This window comes from Sceloporus occidentalis, unplaced genomic scaffold (genome assembly GCF_023333645.1).
Source record: "Sceloporus occidentalis isolate IW3139 unplaced genomic scaffold, rSceOcc1.0.p SCAF_5, whole genome shotgun sequence".
Lineage (NCBI taxonomy): Eukaryota > Metazoa > Chordata > Lepidosauria > Squamata > Phrynosomatidae > Sceloporus > Sceloporus occidentalis.
In genome coordinates, this window is record NW_028316985.1 from 69080268 (window position 1) to 69099538 (window position 19271).

Genomic DNA, 19271 nt, shown 5'->3' on the forward strand with positions numbered 1-19271 from the left:
GCAGCTGGGCTGCACCTGCCCAGTGGAATCAGCAATGAATTACGTGCAATAATTCCCTCCTGCATCCCACAACCCGGCTGCATCCTGTTGGGGTGCAGTCAGGTTTTTTGTCCATGCGATAAGGTCCCACAAGACTGTAGCAGAATCTGCACACAATTCTCACCTACAAATTCCTTGCATGTGTGGGCTCCTCTTCATGTCCTGAACATGATGGACTAAAAACAGTTTCCAAGTATATTTGACTGAATGTACTCAGAAGCATCTAACAAATTAAAAGGCTTGCCTTATCAAAATTCTATAGAGTGTGGAAGCTTCTACTACATATTTATATCAGTTTCACACCACTGTAACTGCCATGGTACCATTCTTAGGAATCTTAGAATTCTACTTTGGTGCAGTACTTTAAATTCCATGTTCTTGTACTCCTAGGGCTGGAGGTTTAAAGCAGGTTGGTTTTACCAGTCTACGTTACAGAATTAAACTGAGTCAACCCTCAGTCTCTGCCTTCTGAAGGTGTCTTGGTATTTTATAAGATGCCACCACACAAATCACTACATATCCCAGAATTCCTTAGAATGGATCAATGATAATGGTATGGAACTGAAATAGTAATAGTGCAGATGCGCCCTTGGAATGCTGAAAAATGTATCTGTTACAGAACTCTAATTTACTCCCCTGACATATAGGACTACAGATGGCTAACATAGAATTTTATGTACAGTAGGCCATCTGTATCCCTAAAGTCTTTATCCATGGATTCAAGCATCCACAGCTTAAAATATATATTCCAAAAAGCAAACCTTGATTTTGCCATTTTATATAACGGGCAACATTTTTCTCTGCCACTGTACTTAATGGGAGTTGAGCATTCACAAGAGGTCATGGATACCAAGATCCCACTACCTCACAAAACTATTCAAGTTTCCATCGGACAGAGCCATGATAGTTAATGTGGCACAAAACTGATATAACTGTGTATTGCATACACATAATAAGTGTGTTCAGCCAAAGGTATTTTTAAAAAACTTGTGCCAATGTCAAAACAAAACTACTGTGACAGAAGGACTGTGACTGTCAGAATAGAACTACTGGGACAGAAGTGGCCCATCAGTTTCAATAACAGGGATTGCTCTGTGTGTACAAGCCTACAACATACACAATACATTCTTCAATGCAGAAAGGAAAGGAAAGCAACCCTTTTATTTGATTAGATTGGACCTTCTTCTCTATGGAGGCTTTTCACAAAGGAAACTGTATTCAAGATGGGATTACAGTATACAAAGTACAGAGCCTTGGTTCTGTTAGTTCTAAGTACCGGTAGATCTATTGAATCCTTTGGTATTATCTACATGTTGACTCAACATTCAATAATTGACTGAATGGATCTGTTCTAGTTGGGACTAACCAATAGGATGCTAGGCAGTAACAAAGGAACATTGAAATTATTAGTAAGCATTCCATCAAGCATTCCATTGCCAATATCATACTAATACTTTAATGATACCACAATAACTACTACTCACAATAACATTTTAAATTAAGACATATCTCTGCATACAGATTAACATCTAACCTGTGGAAAAATGCTATCAACATTCAACCCAGTCATGGGAAATGTCAAAAACTGAAGTGTTTTGGCAATCCGCCATATATCCAGTTTCCCTCCCTCCATATACCACCCAGGGTAACATTACACACCACACCCCTCCCTCCTTACAACAGAATACAATTCTGCACCTGCCATGATGCATCTCAGTGGAGCAGTGCTATATTTTTCAAGCATTAACACATCTCACCATTCATCATGAATACACCAGTCCTAAAAATGTTCAGCTCTTTTAAATGGAAATAATACACCAAACTGTAAGGGAGACAAATGACACTGCATACTTTTTGGTTTGGCCTGACCAGCCCAGCTATTTTATTTAAATTAGGAAGCTAGTACAAACAGGAAGCTGTCTGCAAATTGTTCCCTGGTGCTTTTCAGGGTCATGAAGATGCACTACAGGCCAATCTAAGCTGTGCTGAAGTGAGCATTTAGAGAATGCACTGAAGGAAGAGATAATAAATCAGCATCAAAAAGACCTGGCTGGTCAAATTTACTTAATGGGATTCCAGATGGTGAGCAAGATCATAGTGGGGATGAATGGCTGACTTTTAAGAGATATTTAGGAAAGGTAGTCATTCCATGGGGCGCTATGAACTGAGTGTATAAATAACATCACATAAACAATGGGATCCTGGTATTCGAATCTGGATAGATTATGACCACCTTGGTCCAAACCAAGAAACATGGTGGTCCTCCAGATGTTATTCAAAGTCCCAGAAGCTGTACGCAGAAAAGCCAATGGTGCAGAATAGTGGGTTACAGTCCAAACATCTGGAAGGCCAAGTTTTCCATCCTTAGTCCAAACTAACACTTGCTAATGCATGCTTAAGAATAGCCATTTTTGGGTCATCTGTCATGTGGTTAAATGGCTGCCAGGTGTCCAGGTATACAAATGTATTTTTTTAAAGGCAATGAATAAAATAGCTAAATGGACTAGCAAAAATGACATGGCTTAAGTAATATGTGTAGGGTCATATCAGCATGTCAAGAATAATTCCAGGATTTCTGGAGGACAAAAAAAAATCTGGAGAAGGGAGGGGGGGAACTTCATTCTCTGCAAAACAGGCCACCAAGAACTAAGCATGTTCAATAGTCACAGCATGTTATATATCAGTTTGGAAAAGAAAGCAAACAATTGACTAGAGTTTTCTTCCATGTGGTTGGTGGCCACAGGATACAGAATGGCCTGCTGAAGGAATTCATGGTGGGCCTTATATCTGAGGAAATAGGCTCAAGTCTACGAAAGCTCTTGCTACCAGCTTCTTTCTTTCAGTTAGTCTCAAAGGTGCTGCAATATCCCTTTGCGTACTGATTTTCCAGACTAGCATGGCTATATTTCTGAATAGCTGCCTGAGTGACTGGAACCCTGAGAAGGATCACTTCTATTAGAAAGTGAGAATACATTGAAGCTTTTTGCTCTGTTTACCTTTACATATCATCAGCATCTTGACTATACCACAGACATTCATTATTGCATGGATGCTATGATCTGAAGCTAATATACTTTGAATGACTGTCCATTTGTATAATTAGTGGGCACAGCTGGGCCTCACTGTCTAAATCAAAACTATGGCTTGACGTTACAGTTTGAGCAATCCATCTCTGTCTTCACAAATAAAAGAAATGACAAAAAATGAAGCCATTCTAAAGTAAAGAGGCATATTTACCAACTCATTGGCTTGGGTTATCAAAGACTCACTTTAAACACTTTTACTGTTTCACTGCATTGCTCTGCACTTTGAAAGGCTTTTGGTAAACAATTTAAGATGGGGAGGGGGAGCCAGAAATATATGTACTCCATACTATAACTACTTGCTCCCCCTCCTAATTTTGGAGGTTAGGTTGGTAAGTAAGAACTAGAATTAAGGAATGTTACCTTTTTGAACTACAGCCAGCATAGTATTTGGATTCTGAAAGTGTTAGTCAAAAAGGTAATATTTATAGGCTTCAGTAGAAATGATCCAACAGGATTCCAGGCAATAGGTTAAGTGGAAGGAAACACACAATAACAGCTCCGCAAGGAGTGGAAAGTCTTCTTAACCACAGGATTTGGCACATTTCTGCCTAATCTTGGCAGCAAAGTCTTCAGGTCCTAGAGTGTAACTTGCAGAGGTCAATCAAAATTGGACCAACTAACCCTCTGCAATCCGAGTAGAATTTGCAGCCTGGTCTCTTCATCTCGTCTTGTCCTGTTGAACTAAATACTTGTGATTTTTGGAATCATGTCTTTTCAGTTTTCAGACTATACAAGCAACGGGCTGGGGGTGGGGAATTAAATAAGTTGATAACATTTAGGCACCTAAGGCCTCATTCCCACTGAACTGATGGTACATAGTGCATACATCTGATCAAGTTATTTGGACAAAGGCGGCAGAAAATTAAGATGACAGTATAAATATAGTAATAACAAAGAATTAACAGTTTGATGCTCTTTCATGACATCCAAAAATCTGCCACCTCAGTCTGCCTAACAGTAGTGCCAACCCTTGTTTAACAGATAATTCTGTGAGCTTCTGAATGTTGTTGTTGTTGTTTACAGGGTTAGTTAGTACAGCCATGAATATGCTTCTGACGTTACATTTCCTTGCTTGCATTCTGAGAATACTGCTTGAGAACTAGCTAGAAAATGGATGCAGACACTTGTCTTTCCTGCCCCGACCCAAGGACAAATATCAGAAGACATATTACACTCTTGACTATGAAAACAGCATGACTCAGATTCAATTGGCTGCCACAGTGTCGTTGGCATAAATCTGTGAGCATCCCCTGTTTTGAGGGGGGAAATATAGACAGGGTGGTGATAAACAGATCAACAGCTTTTTCTCAAAGTTCCTTGACAGCTAAGCACAGTGTCCATGAATTAGTCTGGGTTACATCCCGTCTTAGTTAATTGTTCTGAATTTTCTACAAATCATTCCCTGAGCCTGTATTATATGTTAGTAATACCAAGGACCCGAACAAACAGGCCAAAATAAAGCTGCTTGGGTCACTTTAGAGGTATGTCGTTTAAATGACACACACATCTTAAGAGGCCAGAAGCTGTGCCAAAGCTGCACTCCAGTCCTTTAGGACTGGAGCGTGGCTTTGGCACGGCTTCTGGCTTCTTAGGACGCATGCAGTATTTAAGCAGCTTTATTTTGGCCTGTCTGTCCAGGCCCTAACTCACTCTTCCAGTTTTTTATGCAAGCAATAATCCAAGTCTGAGTTACCATCACTTATGTATTTTTAAAAGCACCATTCACATAAAAGAGGGAGATTATCAGCAAGTCTGGTGAAATTCCAAGCATTGCAAATACAAACCTAATGGGGAACAAATACCCCAACCAGCCCCATGAAGACTGAATACACTCAGTCTCAACAGTGCTTGACTGACATTTGGGGTGGTGGTGTCAGATGTGGGGATCAATGGATTAGAATATCCTGGAAAGGGACATGGCTGGCTAAAAGCCTGAAAAGAAGTACTGCAGATTATACAGTGAGCCCTTGCTACCCACTGAGGTTTGGTTCTAAGACCAAAATCCATGGATGATCAAGTGCCATTAAATATAACAGCATAGTAAAATGGTGTCCCTTACATAAAATAGCAAAACATTTGCTTTTTAAAATTTATTTTTTTTTAAAAAAAAAATTCAAGCCATGGATAGCTTATTGTATATACTCGACTATAAATTGATCTCATGTATAAGTCGAGGGCATGTTTTTGGGCCAAAATTATGGATTTTGATATGACTCACGGATAAGTCAAGGATAAAAGTTAGGGGCATGCAACAAAGGAAGTAAAGGATGAAGTTTACTGTCTTCATACAGAAATGTCTTATTTAGATCCTTCTAAGCCCAGTTCCTCTTGGCACTCTTTTGAGGTGAAGCACTTCCATTTCTCCAACCAAGCATTCAAAAAGGACAGAAGCAGCATCATGGTGGAAAGACCTGAGGGGTTCAGTGCTTTTTTGGGGTGCTCCCAGAATGAACTAAGCTCTTACCATTTGCCACTCTACTCAGATAAGGAGAAGAGTTAAAATACACTACTTACATTGACCTGTGGATAAGTCAACCCGGCTTTTTTTTTTTGGGGGGGGGGGGTCAATTTTTTGACAAAAATTTCATGAGACAACAACAACAACAACAACAACAACAACAGGCCAATTGTATAACATTTTGTTACAGGTCTACTTTGTTGTACTCTGAAATTCCTTGCTAGTCATACCATCTTTCTTGACTATCCTTGGCATCCCAAACCTGACCCTCCAAAGACTTCTCAAGTTCACAGAAAGTTATAGTATAACCTTATCTTATGTTATCTCGATGACATCTCAAATATGTATGTTTGATTTACCAACAGTAATCAAGTGAGTTCTATGGTAACACTTTACTGCTATCGTAACAACTAGGGCTACAACTTCAATAATGTTGGAATTTCACTTGTACAATCAGTTAATGCTTTAGGGTCAGTGGATAGGGTCATTCTTACCCGCTCTATTGCTTATACTGCAATGCTGTGAAGAAAGAAATGCCCATGGTCTGAGTGGGGCCATAAATCTCCAGCTGGTACTCAGGCAGGGGGGTACCCAGAGGAACACCCCCCTCCACAGGACTGAAAGGGAAGAATTCACATGTGGACATGTGGGAGAGGGCTTACTGTTCCAAACTTATCCAGCCATAGATTTCCCTTACCCAGCTTGACAAGGCACCTATGCTTTTATAAAACCCTAATAGTTAAAGAGTTTTCCTTCTTACTCAAGTCAGGACAAGTTGCACATTTGGATATTTACTTCACATGGATCTATAGTAAAGGCACAAGAAGTTCTCCCAGAAACAGAAAGATCAGCACCTTACTATCTGCTGTAGTATAATGGCTATCTCATGGAAAATCTCAACCATACCATTTTTAGATTTAATAACATTGAAAAGACCCAAGGGTTTGGCATTCAATAGAGAGATGTACTCAGATGTACTCAGAGATGGTTCCAAAATTACACTGCTCTTACCAGGACAAAAATGAATATAATGAGCCTTAGAGTAATTGCTCTAAACTACTCTAATATAATATTTTCTTGGGAAGTAATTTAGAAGTGCACTACAGAAAATAGTAGAAATAAACGATGAGTAATTTATGTGTATTCATCTAAAGTGGAGATGCTTACATACAAGCCTGACATTTCAGGAGCTGAATTGCTGACATTCTTTCAACCCACTGCCTCTGCATCAAATAAACCATACATGTGAATGCTCACGACACTAATCTGAGCTCAAGTGCCCACTATACATCATACAGCTTTTTATGCTCTATTGCGGTGACAAGCTGCACTGTCTTATTGATATACAGAGGGAGAAACACCTCTGAAAAGGCTTACTGCAATATAAGGGGAAAGGAGATGGAAGAGATCAACTGTCCCAGCCATCCTTCATGAGAGGGCACCACACCAACACTGGCACTGCTGCACTGCCACCAACCAATTTCTTCCAGAATCTCACTAAGGGCATCACTGTTAACATAATGGAAAAGGTGACAGTGGGTGTAGGACTCAAGTGAATATTCTGCTCTGGGGCTTCTTTGTATCTTAAAAAATGTCTTGCCATCATGAAAAATAAAGGTCTGGTTCTGGGGGTGAACAGCATTGATGAAGTCTCTCCAAAGTCATGTGCTACTCTGTTGGCTTGCCCTGGAGCTGGCCATCTTTTACTGGTGATACACAATGATTTCCTTCCATTCCTGGGCCAATGCTATGAACTACTCCAAAATATTTCCTATTCTTGGTTCCTATAGCAAGCTGTACTGGAAAACAATTACTTTGGAAAAAATAATAAAAAGCATATGTGCAGAAGTCTTACATCTTGTTTGAATAACACCCCCCTCCATTCCTCACATGTAGCTTCCTCTGCCAAAAAGTTGATACTAGTTAGGAAGAGGGTAAGTGCGTGGGGGAAATACAGAGTTCATGGATAATTCTGACTGCCAACAAGGCAGATTGCACTGCAGCAGGTGTCTCACAGGGTCTGTTACAGAAAGTGTGGCATTAAACAGTTTACATTTAGGCTATGGCTCATGGTGAAGTTTCCCGAAGGAAAAAGATGATTCCGGCTTTAGAAGGCAGGTGCACTCACATCCCATCTGGAAATATGCTTCCTGAATTATTGCTCAGATTAGTAAAATGAAAGTATGTTTTCCCCCCAGGGGCTGAAGAACAGTGGGCCCTTGGTTTTTGTTGAGGTTTGGTACCAGAACCACCACCACCCCCTGTGGATGCCAAAATCCATGGATGCTCAAGTCCCATTATACAGTGATGTAGTAAAATAGTGTCCCTTATATAAAAAGGCATAATCAAAGTTTGCTTTTTCCATTTTTCTTCCCCTTTGGGAATATTGTCAAGCCATGCTTGATAGAATCTGTGGATGCAGAATCTGTGGACAGAGAGGGCTGACTGTATACAGGAATGGGAAACAAGAAAGAAAAGCTGGAGTAACAAAGATCTGTGTTTTGGTTTCAGAGCAGGAAATGCAAATTGATCAGGTGCTTCTGATGGAAACTCCTAATGGTGTGTATGTGTGTGTGTGTGGGGGGGAGATGCTCTATCACCATACAACATCCAGTGGCCACTGTACTGTTCCTACATTTCTAGATAATAACTAGATCCATCCAAGAGTGCACACGTTGCCTGCTCCAGTTTATCTCCATAAGACTCCTCCTTGAGAAGTGGGGCACAGCCATCATTTCCCACAATTTTAAAACTACAAGGAATCTGTAGCTTCAGGAACTGCAGTGCACTCAATATATGAGTGCCCTTGAAGGAGGCTTAAAAGCTCTAGTTGAAACAGCATGCAGTAAACATCTCTAGTTAAAAACAAGGATGAGGAAATTTTAACACCTGCATGACTGCAACTGAAATGTCTTTCGATTCTCTTCCCAATCCAATTCAAAACTATCTCAGCCTATGAGATTCTTACGGAGCCAAGGGCCTAAATTTCTCACAGACTGCTTCTCCTCTTAAATCTGCCTACCCATGTGGAGAAATCCTTAGTCTAGGTATCACCTTTGCAACTTTGTACTAAGAATGTAATGTAATAATCTTGTAAAGGATCCACACAACCTTCACTATAACCTATAACCAACATTATTCTGCCAGAGACCTTAGAGAAATCCTATAATGGTCTGTTGTATAAGAAACAATTATTAAATATTTATGTTGTACCAGGGCTTAGATACTGATATTTTTACAGCATAGATAGATAGATAGATAGATAGATAGTTGCCAAAGGCGCTTCAAAATGCTTTGATATAAAGTATTAAAAACTGAGCTGAAAATAGAAAAGAAGAAAGGGAAAGATTATCTTTTTGTTAATTCACATGCATTTAACTCAAACAAGGACATTTGCCCCTTTGTCTCACATTTATTTGCTTGCCTAATGGTTTGGTCCATTGCAAAATCCTGGCTCCCACTAAGTTCTAGGTGCTTAATGAACCCCAAGAACCTTAAAAAGCTGAACCCTTTCCTAGAACTGAAAGACCCAAAGATGTTAGTGCATATGCTGGTAAGCTCAAAGCTGGACTTTTGCAATGTACTCTACATAGGAGTGATCACATCACACCAATATTAAAATCACTCACTAGCTGCTAATTAGTTTCTGGGCCAAGTACAAAGTGTTGGTTTTTCTCTTTAAAGCCCTACATGGTTTGTGCCCAGGTTACATATGGGATCGCCTCCTCCCATATAATCAGCCCCATAACTCAGGTCAAACAGTCCAATAGGTTGACCTTTTGGCGGGGGGCTAACTACATAGGAAGTATTCTGCCAGGTAATCTTATATAGCCGGTTCCTTTTCCATTTACTGAATAAGCTTAGCCAAGGTCAATGTATTCAAATGCCTGGTAGAGAGCCTATAGGACATTCTCAGGTGAAAGCATTCAATTTGAGAAATCAAACAAGACATTTTGAAGTTATTTCCCTAGCTGGTAGCTGCAACATTTTTAAAACTCCATTCTATCTCTGAGTGATTTCCTGAGAGCCTCATATTTAGTTTGTTGAAGCAGAAATTTGTTGCATGCAAAATTGTGAGTTTTAATAACTTATACTTAAAAACAAAAACAGTGAAGCAGATATAATTGTAATTAGCAACAAAACCAATTGCTGGGGGGAGGAATGATTGATGTGAACTGAACAAAATACCAAAAAGTACAACATGGGACTATCAACATTTTGGATACATGAGATTACATATGATAAAGTTCCAATGGCATTGCTGCAGGATTCATGTGTGTTGTGTAGTTGAAACACAGAATGTTAAGATCAGTTCTGACAGTACTTCTTCCATTCCCATACACAGCCCTGAAAATGATCTCACTATATGTGTACAGGAATAAATATAAAGTTTCTGCCCAAAAGATCATGGTTCCTATTTAAAGCAACATCTATACATGGAAACATATTTGTCAAACTCTCTGATCCCTGGCCAATAACTGGTATACTGGCTATGAGAGAAAAAGAAAGCTACTTTTTTGGATGACAACTCCCAGAATCCCCCAGCCATCAAGGCCATTGGGAGATTCTGGCAGTTCTAGTCCAACATTTAACTTTTCCAGGCTACAGGGAAGAAAAGGGGCATGAGAAGGCAGTTAAGTTTGCTTTTTTCCCTTCTAAACCATTGTTTACTGAGACACCTGAACACTCAATTAGGCTCTGATCTCATGTTTACTGATCTAAATGCACACTTGTGAGATCACAGGGATCATATAAGAAAAAATGTTGAATAGGCTAAATAAATCTAAAGACATTACATAAATGTACACATATATATTTACATATGTGTCTACATATACCCCCATAACCAATACATAATACAACAAAGCAACAACATTAGATCAATAATGCAGAGCCAGCTGCAGTAGGAAATCAACAGCTTGTCTAAACAGAAATGGCTTAGCCTATCTCTTAAAAGGAAAGAAAAATCAGATGATAAATGTAATTCTGACGAAGTGAATTCTAGGCAATTGGAGTCACCAGAAAAGAATGGTGTAGTACAGTGGGTCCTTGTTATCAGCTGGCGTTTGGGTCTAGGATCCCCCATGGATAACAAAATCTGTGGATGCTCAAGTCCCATTAAATATAATGGCAGAGCAAAATGGTGTCCCTTATATAAAATGGAAAATCAAGGTTTGCTATTTTGAATTTATACTTTTTAAAATATTTTCAAACCGTGGGTATTTGACTTCGTAGATAAAAAAAATCCATGGATAAGGACGGCCAACTGTAATACATCATTCCCAAAAGATGACATTTCTCTAAGTGATGTACTGACTACTTAGCTGCTTCAGCTCTAAAGCAGAGGTAAGCAAACTTCAGATGTTCAGAACTGCAATGCCTATCTGTCCAAATCAATAAGGTCTGTGGCCAGAGATTATGGTAGTTGTAGTCCAAGTCCTATCAAGGATGCCAGGTGATCTACCATAGTTTATAAAACCTCCACAGGGATGAAGCACTTCTATACAGAGCACACTAATAATACTTGACATCTCACACAAAGAGCTATAATTTGTAAACAATTACTTCAAATACCTAGGCAGCACTTACAAAAAAAGGAGTGAATTCCTAAAGGGAAATCATTCTAATATTTGATTTTAAAAGTCTTCTAAAAATCCTTAACATAATATCTGGTGAATTCATGAATCTTAAAATTATGCATAACTTTACCCTATTTCATTTTCCCTCCTGAAGGCTGCCAGTGTTCCAATTATATCATCTTTAAACCAATGAATTACAATCTCTCTTTAAACATCACACAGGCAGATATGACATTTTAGTTCCCCAATGACATTTTTGTTGCAGAATGTACACAGAACTAGGCCTACAAGGTATACGTTTTACGATATTGCCACTTGGAGATTTCTAAACAATTTCCTCAAGATTTACCTACCTGCCATAGATAGTTTTTTCTACAGACCCAACAACAAAAACCAGGTGGGAAAAATTGCTCCAACAAATCTTTGGCATATTTATTGGCTACTGTTTTCTTTTCTTTTTTGTTTTTTGCCAAGAAAAACTGACAGCTACTCAGAACAAATGTTCTACCTCATATGAACACATGTCTTCTTGCTGTGGTGCTTGGCTTTGTGGAATATTCTTAATTTTGCATCTACAAACACACTTGTGACTGTAACATTTTTTTATAATCAGCAATACACTGGAATATTCGCTGGGGCTAAATATATACCTTCTTGCAAAAGTAATATCAATGAAATGTCCTGTAGAAATACATTGTTTCTTTACAGTGACCTTTTAAAGGTCCATTGCGTTGATATTGCCTGTAATACTATTTTTTTTTATTTATATACCGCTATTCCAAAGATCATAGCGGTGAACAGCAAGTTAGGTAATTAGCAAGTAAGCTAATTTGCCCCCAACAGTCTAGGTACTCATTTTAGCGACCTCGGAAGGATGCAAGCCTATAACATTACTGTGCCCTTATATAAATGGTTTGGGGTTTTCCTAAGCTTTCAGCCACATATTGTAATCAGCTTTCGTTCTCTCTTCTCTAACATCTTTTAGTTCTTTCACGCAGGGACGTAGCCAAGGGGGGGATCTTGGGGTCCGGACCCCCCGCTTCCATTAGAAAAATGAATGGTGTGTGCTGCTGTGCCGCCACACCCAAGCCCCATTATAATGGTGGCACTTAGTCTGGACCCCCCCTTCCTAAAATCCTGGCTACGTCCCTGTTTCACGTTTAAAACAGTAACACTGACCTTGTATCTTGGCTAGTAAGAATAAGGATGGAGAGTCTACTGACTATACCAGTACATTCAAGCAGAATATTAAGGCATTATGCCAGGCTCGCAGCCAGATTCCAGAAAAAAACATAGTTATGATGAAAATTTAAGTTTTTCTCACATATGTCTGTCAGACCCAGACTGAATCTGCACTATGGAAATAATGAAGTCTGACACCTCTTTAACTGGCACTGCTCAATGCTATAGAATTCTGGGATTTGTAGCTTTGTGAAATATTTAGCCTTCTCTGCTATATATATATGCTTTCATATTTTCCAAGAAGAATGGACTTGTGTATCTTAATATAATGAGGATGACTTGTGGACTATCCAGAAATTCTCAAGCAAAAATCATTTTGAAGTTCCTGAGTCCAGATACAGTATTATTTGTGTTTAATACCTGCCTTGGTCTTCATATTAGATAATGTTTTGTATGCAAGACAATTCCCAGCCAAATTTTAATGATGTTCCTGGTTGCCAGTATTTTTTTCTCATGATGATGTATGATGAAGAATTAATCCAAACATAAAAAATATGAAGCAATTCCTATTGTTCCTATTTTCTAATCCCTACAAGTTCTGCCAATGTTTCTTTGAGTTCATGTGGTATCTAAAACTAAACACAGTTATAAAACTCAGAGCACACCATATACAGACAGAACTACTGTATACACACTATGCCTTATGTATACAATCCAATTTCACTTACATATTCCCAGTGCTTTCTGAAAATTAGACACATGCCACATCTCCAGAGAAACATAACCAAATATGGAGCATGTTGTATTTTGTAGGAGTCATGTTTGTCTTTAGAGCATAAAGCTGAAACTGCATCAGAACACTCCAGATTAATTTCCACCAAGTTGATTCTTCTTTACGCTACAGTCTCTGCCAAGAGATCAACTCTTATAACCTTCAGAATTGTAATTCTTCTAGTGATGTCTACTAGTGTACGCCATGGTTTAAATATCTGCTTAGTTCCTTTAGATCTGATCTTGAGGGATGTTCATTTTCCACAATCCCTATGTTTATCTTCCCTCTGTTTAAATATATCTATATGGCAATATTGCAATTGTTTTATTCTAAATGGATTCCAACTTGTTCAGATCCAATGCAATGGACTTTACTAGAGGATCCTATTTTTGTCTGCCTTTAAGTTGTTTCTGAATTATGGAGACCCTAAGGTGACCATCTCATGAATTTTCCTGGCAATTTTCTTCAGAGGAGGTTTGCCAATGCCATCCTCTGAGGCTGAGAGAATGTAACTTGTCCAAATTACCCAGTGGGTTTCCATGGCTGAGCAGGAATTCAAACCCCGATCCCAAAATCACAGTCCAATGTTCAAACCACTACACCACTGGAATTGAGTCTTTCAGTGGAAGAGGTAGGGGGATGATTCCTGCACCTATTCACACCCTATGCCCTCAAAATCTAATCTGTAAAGTCTGGGGTTCTCAATGGAAATTGGCTGGAGGGGGGGTGCGTAATGTTGAAGTAGAGGAAGAAAGAGTCCTTTTGTGAGAACTGACCTAGCTACCTAGTTAGGAAAATCTGCATACTGTTTGCATTTTTGAAAAACATCCTAATATCGTTCACATCATAACATCATAATAAAATGCAGTAAAACCAGTCCATGAAAAGTAGTTTTAAAAACTTGTTATTCTGCCCCCTGCCTGCCCCCCCCCCCCAAAATAACAGTGCTGGCTTGCAATGCTTGTAGTCAGGAAAACGTTCAGACAAACAAATATGTTTCCAAATTATGACATACACATCCCACACAAGGAGCCCACCTGGAGCCTTTTCATGCTGAACAGTTATAGTACTATGATTCCACTTTGACTGCTGTGGCAACATCACATGGAATCCTGTGGCTTTAAGTTCAGGAAAGCACTAATGCTCTGTGGCTAAGAATTCTAAATATTCCTCTTTAAACAGCAAATCCAATTTCATAGGATGTTGCCACAGCAGTTGAATTGGAATCAACACTATCATTGTGTAGTGTGGAAGTGCCCCTGATTTCAGTGCTCGGTGGCACAATGGAGAAGGCCCATCTTTGCACGATAATCTAAGGAACAGCAATAGTCATGACAGGCTAAACAAGGCTTTCCCTTCAGAATTTAAGACAGGGATGACTCACAGGGGAGAAGGTGGTCCTTTAGACAAATTGCTTTACTGACTTAAAGGGCAGCAGTAACACTTAGAACATGATTTTGTATCTAACTGGCAGCCAGTGCAGATATTTCAGCATAGGAATTGCATGTCCACAATAGGAAGCGTCACATATCAGGTTAGGTCCTGAATGCTGCACTCCTGTATTTCATTCCCTGACTCTAGCCCAAGGGTAGCCCCACACAGAGTACACTACAATAGTCCAATCTTGGGCTGAACTGTATGGGTCCCTGTGGAAAGTCCAGGAATGATTGTGGCAGTTTTACCTATCACAGCTGGTATTCGATGTTTTTTGCCACTACGGATTCTTGAGACTCCAGTAGCAGAGAAGCATCTAAAACAGAGTGGACCAACTCTTGTGGTTTTGGGAGCCAGTTTTCTGCATGGGGTGCCATGGGACTGCTATAATGTCGGAACTGAAATGAAGAGGGGTTTTGCACCAAAAATCCCTGTGCTATAATGGAAATATTGAGAACTCATTGATGGGGTTTGCCCATCTGCGAAAGGTGCACTACAGTTACAAGGCAGCAGCAGGATGGACACAGTGTTGTCTGATAAGTACCAAGCAAAGATGATTTCATTCTGTTAAAATTCCACATTTTAGCCTTATGTTGTAATGCCTTTGTTTTGTAATCCGCCTTGATTCCGCAAGGAAAAGGCAGAATATAAATAATAATAATAATAATAATAATTATTATTATTATTATTATTATTATTATTATTATTATTATGTCCTAAGTTTGTCATAAGATGAATCCCAAAACAGAGCAAGGAAATGTTAGAGGTAATCTTTGAATTGCTGGATCCAAGGCCTCTCTGTTCCATCAGTTCCCACAGGACTGGACCTGTATTTCCACTCCTGTCAGAACCAAGGGAAGTTCTTTTTTTTCCTTTGCTTTTGAAAGCCAGCAAAAGCATAATCCACTGGTGGGCAGGGAACATATTAAACCCATCCCATATTCCCAGCCATCAAGAGCTGGCAGTTACAAAAATGGTAGGCGGTCCATAACTTTTCCTATAACACCACCCACTCAGATTGTTCTGCAAGTAAGCTGTACTTAAATTTCATTGACTTTTTTGCAAACTACATGTAACTATCTCAATCCGAATCCATCCCATACGATTTCTAATTTTTGTAAACACTGTTTCCCTTTGCTATGTATACACAGCATTAATATTTTATTCTGCTTTACCATTATGGATATGTATATACACACCCACACCCACACATGCATAAGCTTCAGATCCCTATTTCCAAAAGGCAGCATACAGTGGTGAGGTCTGTCATTGAATGCTCCTCTAATGTTAACTTTACAATAAGTATCAAAAGGGTTGACTTCTTAGCTCCTGATAACAATTTATTCTAAGCTCATATGCTCTCATAATATTGAAAGTGTCTAGCACAATCTATCGCCTTTCTTTTTAATTATTTGCATGATGGAGCATGAGGTGAAATCTAAATTTATTTTGAAAGGCAAATATTCATTTACCACCTACAGAGTTTTGAAAAAGCAAAAGAAATTAGAAATGAAAATGCAACAATCTTGAATAAACAAGCCCAGCTATGTCTGATTTTTTTAAAAAATAACCTGAATACTTAATGACTTAATTATTCAAGGAAATAATATATTACCTACTGTATTAGCTACGATTTATCCATGTCTATTTATATTTTATAAACATGAACTCTACGTGTCTGCTTCCAATGTGTGAGCAACGCTCATGCACAGAATGATCCACACATCTTCCCTTTCCTCCTGAACACAGCATACACAACTCTATTCCCAACCATTTTATCATCATAACAGCCCTGTGAGGTAGGTTAGGCTGAGTAGTATAGACTGGGCAAAGGATATCCTACTGACATTCATAAGTGAGTGCAAATTTAAATCTGGGACATGGTTTTACATTGTTATCTATCTTTCCCCACATTGATATCCTTTGTAACTTCCATCATCCCCAGCCAGTATGGCCATTCATTGTGCTGGCTGGAGAGATAGGAACTGTAGCCTGATATCTGGAGAATACAGGTTGAGAATGGATCAACTACAGGTAATTCACTGGAGAGTTCAGAAATTCAAAAAATATTGTTTGGGGGGTGACATCTCCCAAAATTCCCATTGGTTATGCTGGAGGATTCTGGGACTTGTCATCCGAAGTGATGGGACAGCCAATGATCTTTAGACTTTAACTTGTTCTAAAAGGCTGCCCTCACCACTATACCCTAGTATACAAGCAAAAGTTTTGTTTGGATTTGCAATAAGGTTACATACAGTTCACTAAAGCAAAAATAAGACTTGTACACACACACACACACACACAAAAAGTTACTAGTCCAGCTGGTCTAAATATGCCAGTTTTTATCGCTTGTGGCCCATGGTTCTCATGGAGTTTGGGAATTCCAAATGTCAACTTTACCTGCTTACCTTCACACAGTCAACAACAAGCTAATGATCAACCAGCATTTGAACACAGATCATGCCAGAGCTCAGTAGCTTGACCGAGTGTGTATATTTAATTCTGAGTTTTGCCTTTCTCAGAACCCAGACTGAAAGACATCATATTCCTTATGCTTAGATGCTCTTTATTCTCAGTATGCACAACTGAAAAAAATCTCTCTCAGCTGCTTGTGGCAAGTGTCATGAGATAGTCTGTAAAGAAAGACAGGCTAATCCTATTAGTGTGTACAAAAGAGAGAGAGTGAAACTGCTGAGATGCCACATAGGCTAGTTTTATCAGCTCCATTGTTTTAAAATAATTAAAAAGTGGGGGGAATTTAACAGCATCTATAGTCTCACACAGTTTGCTACCTCCATATTAATGCAAAATATAGAGGAAGACAAGGCTAAAAGCTGTATTGCCCCAAAGTGCAAATTTCCCTTGGGCCATGACACAATATGTCTAATATGTTACAGGAGGGTAGATTTCAATTGAACATTAGAAGGAACTTCTTGACAGAGTGATTCAGCAATGGAACCAACTGCCTAGAGAGGTGGTAGGACACAGAGAAGGGCTATGTGTTTGGAGAGAGGTGTCTCACTATTTATTTAGGACAGAGATTTGGAACAAGCAGTCTGTGGGTCAGATGTTGACTATTGGGTCTTCTCAACTGTCCTGGTTTCATCCCTTCTCTCTTAAACAGTTCTACTTTTAAAAAATCCTATTAGAACTTATAGGACACATTTTTCAACTTTAGTTAAAATGGTGAAGGTGTTTGTGTGTGTTTTCCGTGTTATACATGCCTAAGAATGAACTTGTAGAATTGAGGTGTGCTCATTTTTGGCTTCTCTGCCTGCCAACATTGCCTCCAGATGGTTACTCAAGAAAGATAGTGATCCTCAGACTGACAATGTTTTCTCTCTCCCAGTTTAGGGAAAAGAAGAATCAAGACAAGAATTATAGTAATTAGACATAGGGATTTTTTTTAATATACCATGTCCTTTGGATTGAAAAACTCATCACGTTTTCATTTATTCACCTCCTCATCTGTCAAAACTTGCTGAGGACTGAGCAATGTGTTGCTTTTCAAAAGATATTACAGTAGTTTCTTCCACCCAATACAGTTTCTAAAGGTCTGGATTTGGGAATCAAGCCACTTAAAGCAAATTAAATTAAAAGATGTTAACCAACAACATACCCTTAAAGCTTCAATCACAAGATCTCGTGCTTCCAGTTCCCCTTCTAGAACACTCAGAAGCATCCTCAGTTCTGCTTTGCTGAGGTTGTCCACATCAAACTCTCTTTTCTGAAAAATGAAAGCACATTGATAAGTTAGAGAAACACAGAAATGAATTGCTGTTGCTGTTGTGTGCCTTCAAGTAATTTCTGATTTATAGCCAACCCTATCATGTGATTTTCTTGGCAAGATTTGTTCAGAGGGAGTTTGCCTTTGCCTTCTTCTGAGGCTCAGTGTGACGTGTCCAAGGTCACCAGTGGATTTCCATCACTGAATGAGGATTCAGACCCTGGTGTCCAAAGTCATAGTCCATCATTCAAACCACTACACAGAAATGAATATATTTCATCAAATGCAGCAAAGAAGCAAAAAAACAAACAAAACAAACCCCAACAACAACACTTAATGGCAGACACAGATATCAATTTCATTTACATACTTGTTTAAAAAGGGCGCTTTGATCCTCTCTGTGAGAACAGAGCTATGTGTTTACTCTTCAGCTAGCAAAAATTGAGCTTCAGAAAGTCCAGCTTCTAGTGAATCATGTTGATGAGCCACCATCAATAGCCATATTGATTCAGAGATCTGCAGATATGCTTTGTAGCATTTCAGTGGCAAGTATTTAATTTATTTTGGTGAGCATATTGGTAGCATCTGCCTTGGCCCAAAGTGAGAGGAGAGGAAGCAATTCACACTTGATCTCAAACAAAATTTCAGAGTATCCTAGAAGTCGCAAAAAAAAAATTCTATCAAATCCCTGCCTATATCCAGCTTGGGTGAAATGTAAGACCCGTATCTTCAGTTCTGCTGAGCTTCCAGAGATACTTCAGCATTCTGAGCAGTCTCAGAGCTAGGACATATTACTTTTAAAGCTAACATGTTAACATTAGTGTTACATTGGAGAAAAGTGATCTGTTCAAAACCTCTTTGAAAAGTAACTTAAGTTATTCATTAATAATGCCTTAATAATATATCACTTTTAAATTGTTACCAGGGACCTTATTGCATGGCCAGAAGGAGATGGTTCCTTTTTTTATCATATTTAATACTGTACCTTAATTCT

At 39.0% G+C, this 19271-nt stretch overlaps 1 protein-coding gene across 3 annotated transcripts in view; it reads right to left on the bottom strand.

The window, feature by feature from the left end:
* The window catches only part of CTTNBP2 (cortactin binding protein 2), a 125698-nt gene that overhangs the window by 87047 nt on the left and 19380 nt on the right, over positions 1–19271 (bottom strand). For all 3 annotated transcript variants that reach the window (XM_089524345.1, XM_089524346.1, XM_089524347.1), the window contains exon 2: positions 18170–18277. In XM_089524345.1, coding sequence (XP_089380471.1) covers positions 18170–18277 — 108 coding nt within the window. The remainder of the gene's footprint in view (positions 1–18169; positions 18278–19271) is intronic.